At 41.1% G+C, this 15138-nt stretch overlaps 1 protein-coding gene across 2 annotated transcripts in view; it reads right to left on the bottom strand.

Moving 5' to 3' along the window:
* Positions 1 to 1795: 1795 nt before the first annotated feature.
* Positions 1796 to 15138, bottom strand: part of AQP11 (aquaporin 11) — a 42026-nt gene continuing 28683 nt past the window's right edge. The window contains exon 3 of one of the 2 annotated variants that reach the window (XM_029602182.1): positions 1796 to 3009. In XM_029602182.1, the coding sequence (XP_029458042.1) occupies positions 2906 to 3009 (104 nt within the window). In that variant the 3' untranslated portion in view covers positions 1796 to 2905. Of the gene's footprint in view, positions 3010 to 8833; positions 9717 to 15138 lie in introns of those variants that run through there. The other variant, XM_029602183.1, reaches the window with a different exon arrangement.

Genomic DNA, 15138 nt, shown 5'->3' with positions numbered 1-15138 from the left:
GTAACTCACCATCTGGTCTCCTGACTGATGTCCCGGCGGTGGTATTGGTGAAGATACATACTCCTCAGCTACTGAGACAGATCGTCACTCTAGAAGGCTTTTCCAGAACCCCATAGATGGGCTTCTGATTGTACCTTGGGTCTGTTCTGTTGAGGCAACAAAGCATAGGATGGAACAGATGGGAGCTGGGGTTTCTAGCTGCGGTGTTCTGGGTTGTGAGCCCCTCTCCAAAGCCACTAACAGGGTTCCTGTAGGTCTGGGAACCGGCTAGGTGTGAACAAAGCATAAACATCTTCATAGCCAAAAAAGATGACGGGACTTGGACTAAATGTTTCCTGGTGGACACAATGAGTGAGAGGTTCATGAGGCAACAATCAAACAGGAACTCCTGCACATGCTCAGTAGAGCAAAACCTACAGAGGGTGGGATCCATTCAGCACTGCTGGATGACATCATCCATGTGTCATGGCTAATTCAGTCCTGCTTATCAATGGAGAACTATGACAAAACACAATTTACAGAAATGAGGAGTGAGACAGTGAGGAGGAAAGCTCTGATGAAACTAAGGGCCAGATTCATTAAGACTTCTCCCACTTTGTGTCTATGGGAAAAACCCTTAGTGAATCAAGTACTAAGTTAGAGATGGAGGAGGTCTTGGAGATAAATGAAAAGGAGAGCAAAGCAAGGAAATATGAAGAAGTATGTCTGGCACAGTGCAAGATTGAGGAGTACAGTGTAAAGCTCTAGGAGATATCAAACACAGCGCTGCAGGAATGGGAAGAAGTGACAGACTGTGTAATGGAGATTAGAGAGATTGGGAGTGAGAGATAGGAGCCAGAGGTGGGAAGCACAATTCTTTCTGCAATTTGCATGCGTTTTCATTTGTGTTAATGTTCTAAAAATTCAGTTCATTTTTCTCTGCAATTTAGTGTGAAATGGAACATACCAGTGCTGTGATGTTGTGTGGCCTGAGTAGCTTTATATTTCTAGGCTTGTTTCTTTTTCTCATCAAGATCAGTTAATTTCTTCAACTAACATACTATCTTCATACAAATATAATGTATTTGAATGGGATCAGAAATTAACAAGGTCCATAATCAAAACCTATTTAGACAGACAAACTCAAAAGTTATCTGTCTAAAAAGCAAATGTAGCATATTCAGCCACTTATCCAGCTAAATTATAGCTGAATAAGTAGTTATCTGGCTATAATTTAGCTGGATAAAAAAAAAGGTGTTTTAGAGACATTATGGAGAGGGGCTGAGATATCACGCTAACCTAGCCGAATATTGGGTATATCCAACTAGGTTAGCCAGATAACTTTCTACTTATATCTGGGTAAGTAGCTCTGTATCTGTATTAAAAAAAAAAAAAGTCCACAGCTCCCATCATCATGAAATTGTACTGTCGTCCAGCACTCCTCAAATATATTACTGGGCCATCTCTCCACCCCACCTCACCCTTTTCCTGTTTTCACAGTAAAATTTCTATTGCGACCCCCTTCCTCAGTCTCAAGCTATTTATTAGCCACCCCCTTGAAACCCCAATGACCATCATCCCTGTCGGGACAGAGGGTTTCACTCACCTGCTCCCAGTGACACTACTGCTGTATCTGATAGGCAGCGCTGGATACATAAACCACGCTCCCATGTGTCACGGTGGGGAGGGGGAGGGGGGCTAACAGTTTGAGACAGAGGGAAGGGGATTCCAAAGTTCGAGGGGAGCGGGGTGAAGCTAGAAATTTTACAGTGAAAACAAGCTCAATAATGTATTTGAGAAGTGCTTGGTGAGACACTGCAATTTACGATGAGGATGGGAGCTGCTGGCTTTGATTTTTTTTTTTAATACTGATACAATGCTACTTACCCGGATATATTTTAAAGATATTCTGATCAGTAGGCAGATATCTAGTCACACAAGGTCAGATAATTTTAAAACCTAACCGGCTACATTCAAACATAGCGGTTAGGTTTTACAGTTAGCCGGATAACGTTAAACAAGAATATGCAGAAGGATGTTTACTGAATATATGGGACAAGTTAACTTGTCCACTAAACAGCCTACTGAATATTGGCCTCAACATTTCTAAGTCAATTTGAAGTGGCAGTCTATTTTCACATATACATCCAAATTTATGACCATAGAAATTTTGAATTCTTCTACTAACAGTTTAATTTGTAAAAATCTAAATTCAAGGCTAATCAAAAACTTCAATATCAAATATGAAATCACATGTTTAAAACTTCAAAATTGTAATTAAAATATTTTACATTACAAAGAACAGAACTGCAATTTTTAAATGACTTGATGCAAAAAAAGGAGTAATTTAGCTACTGTTAAATTGCTTATTTATAATAGAGATTCTTGACGGCCACAAACAGGTCTCACTTTTTGCATAACTGAAACATGCAAAGTAACCTACTTCCTGGACGAGGTATGTAAATATATTCACTGTGACCCATCCTGAAACCTAGGCCTGCTTGTAACCTTAGAAGAGCAGAGTTGACAACATGAGATTTCAAACAATTTGCATCCTTTATATTTTGTTCTGTCAATAACATTTGTACTACAATGTATTAAGGTAACTCCTTGTCTCCAATTAGTGCACAGTGAAGCTGGATGGATCCAACCTTGTTTCTGCATTTCTCCGATTTTACTGGACTTTAGAAGGGACTGCATGCTGCAATATCTTGGTACCCCGTTTCATGGCATTTCAGCACTTGCAAATACAGCTGAAGTCCTTATCCTTCGGAAACCTGAAAGAAAATTCTATCCATACTAAATATTTTCTTCAGCAGACCTGCCAGCAGTTGTGGATGTCTAGGAAATCTGCCTCATGCTACATTGTTTTAGTCCAGCTTTGATGCACCTTTTCTTATTTAATCTCTAATTTCATTATTAGCAGTTACTTAGTCTTTTGATCGCTGGTGGGATATCTTGACTTTTTCACCCGTGAACCTTTAAGCATAGGAATAATATAACCAAACACCATTACTGAGCAAACCATACCTGAAATGACAAAAACAGAAATAGAAAAACTTTTAAAACTGTTGTCCTGAGAAAACACCTGTTACAGATAAGCAACTTTTTCGGTGAAGACAAGTAGGTTCACAGTGTCACACAAATGGGATTTCCTAGCAAAGGGCTACATTCAAGCAAATCTGAAAAACAGTAAGAACCACAAATTGATGGGAGAATATTTTTGTTTGGAAAAATAATTTTGTTTGTCTTTTAAAAAAAAAAGGTTAACATCTGAATTTTGGATTTGGTTACTCATATTTCCAAATCTGAGCTCAAGATGAGTTACATTTGAGGTATTACATGGAATAAAATTGAGGGGATAGAGTTAAGCTGTACTCCTCTCCGAGGCCAATGGGAAGGGATTTTTGAGCCCACCAGCAAGCTGTATTTCTAGGCCAGTGCTTATCAACTCAGTCCTTGGGCTACACATCTAGCCACTCTGGTTTTCAGAATATCCGCAATGAATTTGCATGCACTGCCTCCATTATATGCAAACTAATTTCATGTATATTCATCATGAACATTTTGAAAACCAGACTGGTTGGACGGGCCTGAGAACCATTGCTCTAGGCAATAGTGGGATGTTACTATCTCAGGAGTCTGGTTTTCAAGACATCCATAATAAATATGCATGAGATATATTTGCATTCATTACCTCCACTGTATGCAAATATATATCTCTTGTAAATGTATTTTGAATATCCTGAAAACCAGATCCATTTGTGGCAGTAGATGACCAGAATTGCCTACCCCTGATCGATACAGACTGAACTCCACATAACGGCCTTATACCTCTCAATGGAGATGTCCCCATGGCACTAAAATTAGAGGGTCTTTGATGCTCATCTAAGGCAGTGGGTCCCACATTTTTTTGTTTCACGACACAGCTACAGAGTTCATTTCATTGTGGCACACCACCAGCTTCCCCATCATTACTTTTTATCTTCCCTCTCCCCTCCTCCCCCTGACACTCACCACCTTCTCTCTCTCTCTCTCCCCATCATCACTACCTTCCCTCTCCACCTTTTCTCCTCACCCCCTGGCATCAACACCTTTCCTCTCCCCCTCCTCTAGCATTATCACCTTCTTCCACCTTGCTTCGCTACCCACACCCATCATCACCTTCCCTCTCTCTCCCTCTATCATCCCCTCTTTTTCCACCTTTTCTCCTCCCCCCATTGGCATAATCACCTTGCCTCTCTTCTGTACTCCATCATCATCATCCTCCTCCACCTATCCCCCTAGCATCCTCACCACCTTCCCTCTCCTTCCACCCTTGGGCATTTATTTCCCTTCCCTTTCTGTCCACCTCTGGCCTTACCTTCCCTCTCCCTCATTTCCTGGCATCATCATCTTTTTCCACAAACCCCTGGCATCATCTTGGCTGTCTCCCCCTCCCTGCCTTCATCTTCTTCTCTTCCTCTCCCTCCACACCCCATGGCACATTCAGCTGTCCTTTCCCTCCCCCGCCATGTCTTGGAATAGGAGCAGTCTGAACAGGCTTACCCAGTGCTGCTTTTTTCTCATCTTTTGGCTTGCCCCTGCAATTGGAACTGCATGGGGCCAGCAAATCTGGCAAGTGAACAGGGCCCTTGCACTTTCTATTGCAGAGGGGAAAGCAGAAACAGCTGCAGATAAGCCTGCTCCCCAAACTCCCCTGCTGGTGGGAGGACAGCCTGCAGGCCACGATGGAAAGAGATTGAAGGCCTCTGCCATTGGGTTTTCAGGATATTCACAATGAACATGCATAAGATAAATCTGCTTGCATAGCTGGTTTAGGAATCACTGTTTCAAAATGGTACATTTTGTCATTGCATTCACAAGCCCATTATGAGCAAAAGAAACAAAGTGGTGTGGTCTACAACTTGTGCACTTTAGTCCACACAAGGTAGAAGATGATAGCAATGAAGCATTCTACAAAGACATGTAGTATATTACATCCTCACAAGGGGTGATATCCAATGGAGCCCAGTGCAGGAAGATTATACAAAAGCTTCTAGAAGTGTTTGGCATGCTCCACCAAGCATATGCAGAATGACCCATGTCACGTGTACTCCTCAGTTCTAAGTTTTCCGGAGAGCTCTATTGTGTCAGTTTTCTCTCAAGACATACATTCATTCATTCATTTATGGATGGATGGATTTTTTATGTACCGCGGCACGTTAAAAAACATCACCTCGGTTTACAATGAACAATAATTCAGCAACAAGCTTTACAATCAAATGAATTTAGAATGGAACATAACAGATATAAATTAAAACCAGTAAACAAATTAAAATCATATAATACAATGGAGACGTACTTAACAGGTGAAGGGTATATAATGATACAATTATATATAGTTAGTGGAATATATAACAGGAGATGTATATAACTTGGGAGTCTGTATTTTAGGATAGATCCATGGATCAGAAATAGTCTTTACAAAAGTAAAAGTAGTGCAAACATTTAGATCAATGAATGTAGCTGGAGTTATTGTAATGATCAATGAATGTACATGGAGTTATTGTATGTCGTCTGCTTGGAGAGTTAACGATAATTGTATGTGTAACATATTTAGTAGTTTCTGAAGGGGAGATGTTCATTAAGTGTAGGCTTGTTTGAACAGCCAGGTTTTAAGGTCCTGTTTAAATTTCGTATGGCAGGGCTCCTGGCGCAGATCTGTGGGCATTTTGTTCCAGATGTTGGTTCCAGCAATCGTGAATGATCGTTCTCTCGCTGAAACATGTTTTATATGTTTGAGTGTTGGGATAGAGAGTTTAGCCAGGTGCATTTTTCTTGTTGGTCTGTCTGATGTATGGAATTTAAAATGATCGGAGAACCAATGCATATCTTGGTTATAAACTGAAATTATAAATTTCAACTGTTTTTTCAATTGCATATAAAATAATCATTTATCATTTAAATTAAGTTGATACATCCCCCAAGATAAAAAACATTTATCTTATACTTTTACTTTTCATAGTATTTGATTTTTTTAAATATATTTTTCCATGCAGGACCTCCCACTTTTCAAGATTCCACTCCTCTGAGTGTCAGTAGATAGGTTTTGCCTTTTTTTTTTTTTTTCTTCAAGTTTTCTTAATATTTTGTCCATCAGGCACTGGGCAGTATGGATTGGGATTTTTGAAATCTAACCCTTTGTTTTTGCCTCTCTAGTTTTTCAGCCCATGTCCTGAAAGATGAAGGTCAGTGGCTTCAAGTGCCCTATTACAGATCCTTATGATAGATATCTGCTTTGCTGAAGAGAAAATTAAGAACAAAAAGCCAATCTGTATGTCCTTAGGAGTAGTGACTCACCAAAGAGAAAGGAACAGCACTAGAGTTTATATGAGCGAGTCTATAGCCATATATTAATACATCTCATGGGTGTGAGCAAGCTGGAAAAATGTGCCTGACATCTCTAAACAAAGGTAGCCTGGATCTCTCGATCATTCACCCATGTGGCCCTAGGAGGTGCTAAATAATGTCTATTTTTCAACTGTTTTTTCAATTGCATATAAAATAGTCAATTATCATTTAAATTAAGTTGATACATCCCCAAGATAAAAAACAGGGGGACTTATCTTTGATGGTTCATTGCTCTCTATTATGCAGTATCATCTGATCTCCAAACATTCAAAGAGGTCTGCCAACCCGGCCCTAAAAGCCAAACTTTTAAAGATCCACACCAGCACTGTCATCATGGTTGTTCAATTCCGAACAGTCAAAACAAAATAACTTTACTAGTATCTCAAAATGAAAACTTTCAAAAGGAAACCACTGTTCTAAGAAATCCAAAATACATGTACAGAAAAAAAACTGTATGTTCAAAGAAAAACCAAAAAGTCTAAGTTGATACTTAAGCCATCAGGGGCCAGTGTCTTCAGATGGTAAATCTAACTTTGTTCAATTTGAAGGTGGCAGTGTGAAAAGTCGCCACCATGGACCTGTATTTAAAATTTTCAGCCACCATAGAAGAGCATCAGATATCCTTTTTGGATCTCACCATTCACAAAACTTTGGCTGAATTTTGTACAACGCTGTATAGAAAACAGACTCAAATAAGAACATAAGATATGCCATACTGAGTCAGAGCAAGGGTCCATCAAGCCCAGTATTGTTTCCAACAGTGGCCAAGCCAAGTCCCAAGAGCCTGGCAAGTACCCAAACATTAAATAAATCACAACATACTATTGCTTATTAATTAATAGCATTTATGGATTTTTCCTCTAGGAACTTATCCAAACCTTTTTAAAACCCAGTTACACTAACTGCTGTAACCTAATCCTCTGGCAATGAATTCCAGAGTTTAACTATGTGCTGAGTGAAAAAGAATTTTCTTTGATTTGTTTTAAATGAGCTACTTGCTAACTTCATGGAGTGCCCCCCTCTCCTTCTATTATCTGAGAGAATAAGTAACTGATTTACATTAACTTGTTCAAGTCCTTTCATGATTTTGTAGACCTCTTTATCATATCTCCCCTTTCAGTCATCTCTTTTCCAAACTGAACAGCCCTAACTTCTTTAGCCTTTCCTCATAAGTCAGCTGTTCCATTCCCTTTATCATTTTGGTTGCCCTTCTCTGCACTTTCTCCAGTGCAACTATATCTTTTTTAAGATGCAGTGACCAGAATTACGCACAGTATTCAAGATGTGCTCTTATCAAGGAGCAATACAGAGGCATTATGACATCCATCCTTTTTTTCACCATTCCCTTCCTAATAATTCCTACCATTCTGTTTGCTTTTTTGATGTATTATCCACTATGACACCTAGATCTCTTTCCTAGGTGGTAACTCCTAAGATAGAGCCTAACATAATGTAACTACAGCAAAGGATATTTTTCCCTATATGCACCACTTTGCCCTTGTCCACCTTAAATTTCATCTGCCATTTGGAAATCCAATCTTCCAGTCTTGCATAGTCCTCTTGCAATTCATCACAATCTGCTTGAGATTTAACTACGCTGCATAATTTTGTGTCAGCTGCAAATTTGATAACCTCACTCTTCATACCCCTTTCCAGACCATTTATAAATATATTAAAAAGCACTGGTCCATGCACAGATCCCTGAAGCACTCCACTATTCACCTTTTTCCCCTGTGAAAAAAGACCATTTAATCCTGCTCTCTGTTTCCTGTCTTTTAACCAGCTTGCAATCCACAAAAGGACATCACCTCCCATCCCATCACTTTTTAGTTTTCTTAGAAGCCTCTCAGGCAGGATTTTGTCAAATGCCTTCTGAAAATCCAAATACACCACATCTACCTTTCACCTTTGTCCACATGTTTATTCACCCCTTCAAAAAAATGTAGGAGATTTGTGAGGCAAGACTTCCCTTGGGTAAATGCATGCTGGCTGTGTCCCATCAAACTATGTCTATTTAAATGTTTTGTGATTTTATTCTAACAGTTTCCACAATTTTTCCCGGCACTTAAGTGAGGCTCACCAGTCTAGAGTTTCCCAGACCACCCCTGGATCACTTTTTAAATATCTAGGTTACAGTGGCCATCTTCCAATTTTCAGGTACAACGGATGATTTTAATGATAGGTTACAAATTATTTGAAATAGCTACCTGTAATTTGATAGCGCACATCCCCAAAGTCTTAAGCAAAATTTGCTGGTTAGTTGTTCTGATTATGGTGGATTTGCTCAGAATTGATTTTTTTTTTTTTCAATTAAATTTTTATTGGCAATAGCATTCACAACCACAACATGATAAAACAGAACATCATTGTACATAAATAGTGATCAATGATCCGTATACATGAGGCATGCTCAGCCAAGGTACATTTTATCCCCATATATCCCACCCCACCCTCCCTCCCCCTCTCTAATGCACGCTAGGGATCTTCGTTCAACCTTGCTGATTGCTGTGGAACTAACCTTCAAGTATTCCCAAACTCCATCATCTGACAATTTCCAGTGTCAAGGGTTTCCCAAAGCTTCACCCACACTGCCAAATATTTATCCAAGCCAAGGGTACCAAACCTCAAAATGTTTTATACCAACATAGAAAAGGGTCCCATATTCGAGTGTGATGGGCTACATTGTCTTTCTGGGTGGCCATCAAATAATACCAGTAATGCACTGACCATAGTCTTTTCATGACCGCTTCTGCAGTAGGCGGCAGTTCCTTACGCCAGTGGGCTGCAATTTCTTGCTTGCTGCACATAGCATATGGTTAACTAAAATCCTCAGACAGGATGGCCATATTGAAGGATAGGCTGACAGCAAATAAGTTTCAGGGGTGAAGGGAATGGTTAAATCAGTCATCTATAGAAGTAGCCCAGCAATCCGTTTCCAAAATGGTATTACCCTAGGGTAGGACCACCAAACATGAAGGAATGATCCTTCCATGGCACACATCCTCCAACATTTATTATCTCTAGTTGGGTACATTCTGCTTAACTTAAGGGGCATAAGATACCAGCAGTATACCCATTTATAATTAGTCTCAATGTTAACCGAAATAGCCAAAAGTTCTGTTCCTAAAACAGCGTGTCCATTGTTGTTTGAACCACTTACACCCCCAATCCCTCTCCCATTGTGTTTTATGGGGACTAGGAGCACTAGGCCGAAGCCATAGCCATGTATAGATCTTGGAAATGAACCCCTTAGTTACAGCAGGTTTAAAACACAAGTCTTCAAATTATGTCCTCTCCCGAGTCTCATGATCCTTTAGAAAGCTATCTTTAAGACAATGGTGCACCTAGAGGTAATGAAAATATTCATTGTCAGGCAAGTTATATTGCAATTGAAGGTCAGCAAAAGAAATCAACTTCGAGTTATCTATTAATTGTCCTCAACACCATATGTCACTTTGATGCCATTTATGGACGGTATTACCCAAAGTGGTGACAAAATAGCCCCCTTTATATATACCCAGGGGCAGAAGCAGCAATACCGTTTTATGTCCCGTCAGTGTAAGCCTACATCGGCTCCAGATTTTCTATGTCAACGAGGTAAAGGGGTTAGAGCCCAGACGTGCTTAGTCTTTCACTGGTAGACCCCACAGTCTGTTTGTTATATAAGGTGGTGCCTCTAGCTTCTGTTCATTCAATAGTTATCCACTGTTTCTGGACAGTACAAGAGGACCATGCTATGACCACTCTTAGCTGGGTTGCATTATAATAATGGAAAAAACTGGGCACAGCCAGTCCCCCCAGATTCTTGGGATGGCACAATATCGTCCTCGCTACTCGAGGTGGTCATGTCTGCCAAATAAAATGAAAAACCTTAGTAAGGATTTTAAAAAATTTGGCTGGAACTTCTATTGGAAGTGTCTGGAACAGATATAGCCACCTTGGAAGCACATTCATTTTATTAACCACTACCCTTCCCTGCCATGAAAGTGTATATGGGCACCAGATAGCCAGATCCTTAGCAGTTTTTGCCATCAGTGGGATATGGTTCAATTTAAATAGTTGCGTCCAATCCGCCCCTAGTTGTATCCCTAAGTATTTTATACTGTGGGAGGCCCACTTAAAGGGAAAATGAGCCTGGAGGTTGGCGGCTTGATCCTCAGCAAGTGAGACATTTAAGATTTCTGACTTGATCATATTAACTTTAAAGCCCAAGATCGCACTAAAACGGTCAAGTTCCCGCACCAATATTGGCAACGTTAACTGCGGGTGGGCTATTGAGAAAAGAATGTCATCTGCAAATAACGAAATTTTATATTGGGCATCTCCAATTGTTATCTCCTTGATGTCATCATTATGCCAGATAGTAGATGCAAGGGCTTCCATGAACAAAGCAAAAAGAAGAGGGGAAAGGGGGCACCCCTGCCGGGTACCTCTGCCCAATTCAAAAATATCAGAGTATGAGCCATTGACCTTAATACAGGCCCTGGGCGATGTATACATAGCTGTCAACCAGGTACGAAAGTTCTCCCCTAGGCCTACTTTTTGCAATACTTGAAACGGGAATCCCCCATGAACCCTATATCAAAGGCTTTCTCCGCATCTACCACCATTAATACAGATGCGAGCTTTTGTAGGCGAGCCTTCCACATCAAGGTGACAATTTTGTGAATATTATCCCCCACCTGCCGCCCTGGGATACAGCCCGATTGGTCACTGTGTATTAAGTACTTTGTTTAGTCGGCTGGCCAATATTTTTGCTAGTATTTTTAAGTCTAAGTTTAAAAGAGATATTGGCCTATAGGAGCCGCAGAGGAATTTATCCTTCCCCAGCTTTGGTAGTACAGTGATGCCGGCTAAATCCATTGACTGTGGCAGAACTAGGTGGTTTAATAAGTCATTATAGACCTTTTGTAAATGTGGTATAAGGAGGTCACCAAACTTATTATAAAAGAATCCAGAGAAGCCATCCAACCCTAGGGCTTTATGAGGCTTAAGAGTTGAGATAGCATTAAATATCTCTCCTTGGGATATCAGCCCATCTAGTGCCCTCGATTGCTCTTCACTCAGTGCAGACATATTAACCTCTGTCAGATAATTTTTAATAGCACCATCCAAGATTGGGTGGTCACTGGTATAAAGTTCCTGATAAAACTGAACAAATCTATTCCATATGCTAGTGTTATCCATGATATATTTTCCCTTAGTATCCTTAACCTTTAAAACATGGCTCTGGGATATCTGCTTTTGTCTGGCTAGCAGTTTTCCTGGTTTGTTTCCCTCAGTAAAATAAGTGCGCCTGAACCTCTCCAGCTTACTGTGGATCTCGCCATCCAAAATAAATATAAGTTCATTCCTCTTCTTATCTAGTTCCTGTAAGATTTTCCCTCCCCCATATGTTTTGTGCCTCTTTTCTAATTGGCCTATTTCTCTCAGCAGCTCCAAGCGGGACTGTGGGGACTGCTTTTTATGCGCTACCGCTTTAGCAATCAATTTCCCATGTCTAACTGCTTTGAAGGAGTTCCAGACTATACCTGGTGCTACTTCTCCATTATCGTTAATGAGAAAATATTCCTTAATATCTTCCCGTAAGGATTCACTGAGCTGTCTGTCAGAAAACAATGTGTTACTCAATCTCCAGTACTTGTTCCCTTGCTCGTCTGGCTGCAAACAAAAGGACCCCAAAATGGGAGAGTGGTCCAACCAGGTAATGGCACCAATCTTCGCCCTCTTTCACCCCACACACCATAGCTTGCTGCCTATCCACATATTGATGCGGGAATAGGAACCACGAACCTGAGAGTGAAAAGTAAAGTCCCCCTCTGAGGGATTTTGGACGCACCAGATGTCTTGCACTCCCCAAGTGTCCTTGAGAGCTTTTAAACGTTGTCTATGTCCTTTATGGGCCCCCATGGGTAGGTTGCTATGATCCAATTTAGGGTTCAGTATGGTATTAAAATCCCCACCCACCAGTAGTGGACCTTGGATAAAGTCACTCAAAGATTGTTCGAGTTGGGCAAAAAATTCTCCCTGATTTACATTGGGAGCATAGACATTGATTAATGTTACTACTGCGGTATCCAATTGAACCACCAGGGCTATATAGCGCCCACCCTTGTCCCTCCTACAGGCCAGAATTTCTACTTGTAGGTCTTTGGCAAACATAATACCCACTCCACCTTTCTTCTTTTCCTCACAGTTGGAGGCCAAGAAGATCTGCAGATAAGTCCCTGACCCGCAAGAGGCGCTCATCTTTTCTAAGTAAATATGTCTCCTGTATAAAAGTTAGAGAGGCTCTAAGAGTCTTAACTTCTTCAAACAGCAATTGCCTCTTCCGGGGATGATTAAGCCCCTTGACATTGAGGGCTATTAAGTTCAGCTCAGCCATTGGAAATACTACTTATGCTATACAGCAAAACCCATGAGGTCAGTTCCATGACCTGGGGCACATTGTAATTTATATGTAGATTGATCCATCTCCCCTGTATTATTACCGTATAAACTTCCCAACCCCCCCATACGCAATCAAAAGTGAGGTATCCATCCTCACCCTATCTAAAAGGAAGGAATGACAGCACCCCATGCAGCTTTCAGATATTAAACTTGAAAAGTGGTGTATCCATCCATAAATCACTTTTCCCACCCCTCCCTCTTCCCCAATTTCCCTCCTGGGCAACTGCGTTTGATTGCCCTAGTCTCCCAGGATTAACCAGTCTCGCATTGAAATAGGGCTATAACATCATCAACCCTCAGATGAACTGGTTAGCAAAATATATACCAGTGAGATCTAGAACCTGTTCATAGTGTATCAAGATCCACTCTAGTGGCGAGAGTTCTTCCATCAAATTCAAGTGTTATCGTTCCCATCTTGAGCACTGCTTCTAGAATGCCTCCGTAGTCGCCTGCCACCTTTGCCAGCCCTTTGCCATCGCATAGTCTCCGTAGGCGCTGTGGGTGCCCCTGCATCAGATTGCTTCTTGACTTAGATGCCCTTCTGCCGCAGGAATGTTTCCGCCACATTGGTGGATCTCGCAGTGCAGAAGTGGTCGCTAATGTTGAAAAGGAGCCCAAATGGGTATAGCCACTTGTATCTGACATTTTCTGCCCTCAACGTTTCTGTAATATTTCTCATGGCTTTGTGTCATTGCAGGGTAGTGGCTGATAGGTCATTATAAATTTGTATTTTTGTGCCTTTCCACAAAATGTTCCCTAGTACCCTTGCCTTATTCATGATGGCTTCCTTGATAGGATAGTTGTACAGACAGGCAATAATGTCTCTGGGCTGATTATTATAAGGCTCCCCAGCGAGCATTGAGCTCGGTCTATTGCGATCCCCTAATCAAACGGTTTAGGGGGGGTCAGAATTCAATATGGCCTTGCAGATGTCCTGGACCAATAAAGCATAACCAGTCGATTCCTCTTCTTCCGGCACTCCTCGAATTCTGAGATTATTTCGTCTGTTCCTATTTTCCAGGGCTTCTAATTTAGAGACCAAATCCTCTGTCGTTTGTTTTAAAGTTTGTATTTCTTTTGATTGCTGCGTCATCGCAGAGACCTGGTCTTCCGTAGCCTGTTCCAGCTCATGTACTTGGTCTCCTAGTTCTTCCACCTCCTTGTGCAGATCTCCAATCGCTTCCTGAATTTCCACTTTAAGAGCTGTTATGATTTCAGTTTTAATGTCCTGGAACCAGGTTTGGAACTCCTATTGTATCGAGCAAGCCTCCGTGCCCATTTCCGCCTGGGCTTCGCCCGTCACCGCAGCCCCCGGTGCCATTTTGCCCTCTTCTCCGGAGGCCGGGGTCTCGGTATTACCGCTATATGAGAATTCTGCCAAATTTTATTTATTTATTATTTTTGCTATACCGGCTTTCATGACAGGAATCACATCAAACCGGTTTACATTTAACAAAGTGTGTAAGGTAGAGAGAACTTAAACCACAGTAACAAGAGCATGGTTAGGAGAGTGACACAGTTACAATAAAACAGGGAAGTAAATAACTGGGATCTAGAAAAGAGAGGGGGGGAGATAACCGACAGCAAAATATTTACAGGGTAGCAAAATCGATTCCAATATAATACATTTGTATAGCAAATGACATTAAAAACACGGTGATGGAGATGACGGAGAAGTGAGTAGTTTCTTATTTAAATCCATTTTTTGATAAAGTGTTTGAGGTGTTGGGTGAAGGTCTCAATCAAGGACTGGAAAGGCTTTTTTAAAAAGCCAAGTTTTCAGCCTTTTCCTGAACGTTAGTAGGCAGGGTTCCTGTCTCAGGTCAGCTGGGATGGAGTTCCATAAAGGTGGACCTGCTGTTGAGAACGCTCTGACACAGAGAGATTTGTATTGGTAGGTTTTGGCGTGTGGTACCTGAAGCGATTCTTTGTAAGATTCCCTGATGGGTCTGGCGGACGTGTGTTTTTTGAAGGGAATTTGTAAGTTGAGCTGTGCATGTTGATGGATGACCTTGTAGATGGTGGTGATAGATTTGTAAATGATTCTGTAGTGGATCGGTAACCAGTGAAGGTCTTTGAGGATTGGGGAGATGTGATAGATTCTCCTGGAGTTCGTAAGGATTCTGGCTGCTGTATTCTGCACCATTTGTAGAGGTTTGGTATGCGAAGCTGGGAGGCCCAGTAGTAGTGAGTTACAATAATCTAGCTTGGAGAAGATTATTGCTTGCAGAATTGTTCTGAAGTCCTGAGCGTGGAAGAGCGGCTTTATTCTTTTAAGGATATGTAATTTTTGAAAGCAATCTTTGGTAGTTTGGT

The sequence above is a fragment of the Rhinatrema bivittatum genome, chromosome 5, assembly GCF_901001135.1.
Source record: "Rhinatrema bivittatum chromosome 5, aRhiBiv1.1, whole genome shotgun sequence".
NCBI lineage: Eukaryota > Metazoa > Chordata > Amphibia > Gymnophiona > Rhinatrematidae > Rhinatrema > Rhinatrema bivittatum.
This window is presented reverse-complemented; position numbering and strand designations above follow the sequence as displayed.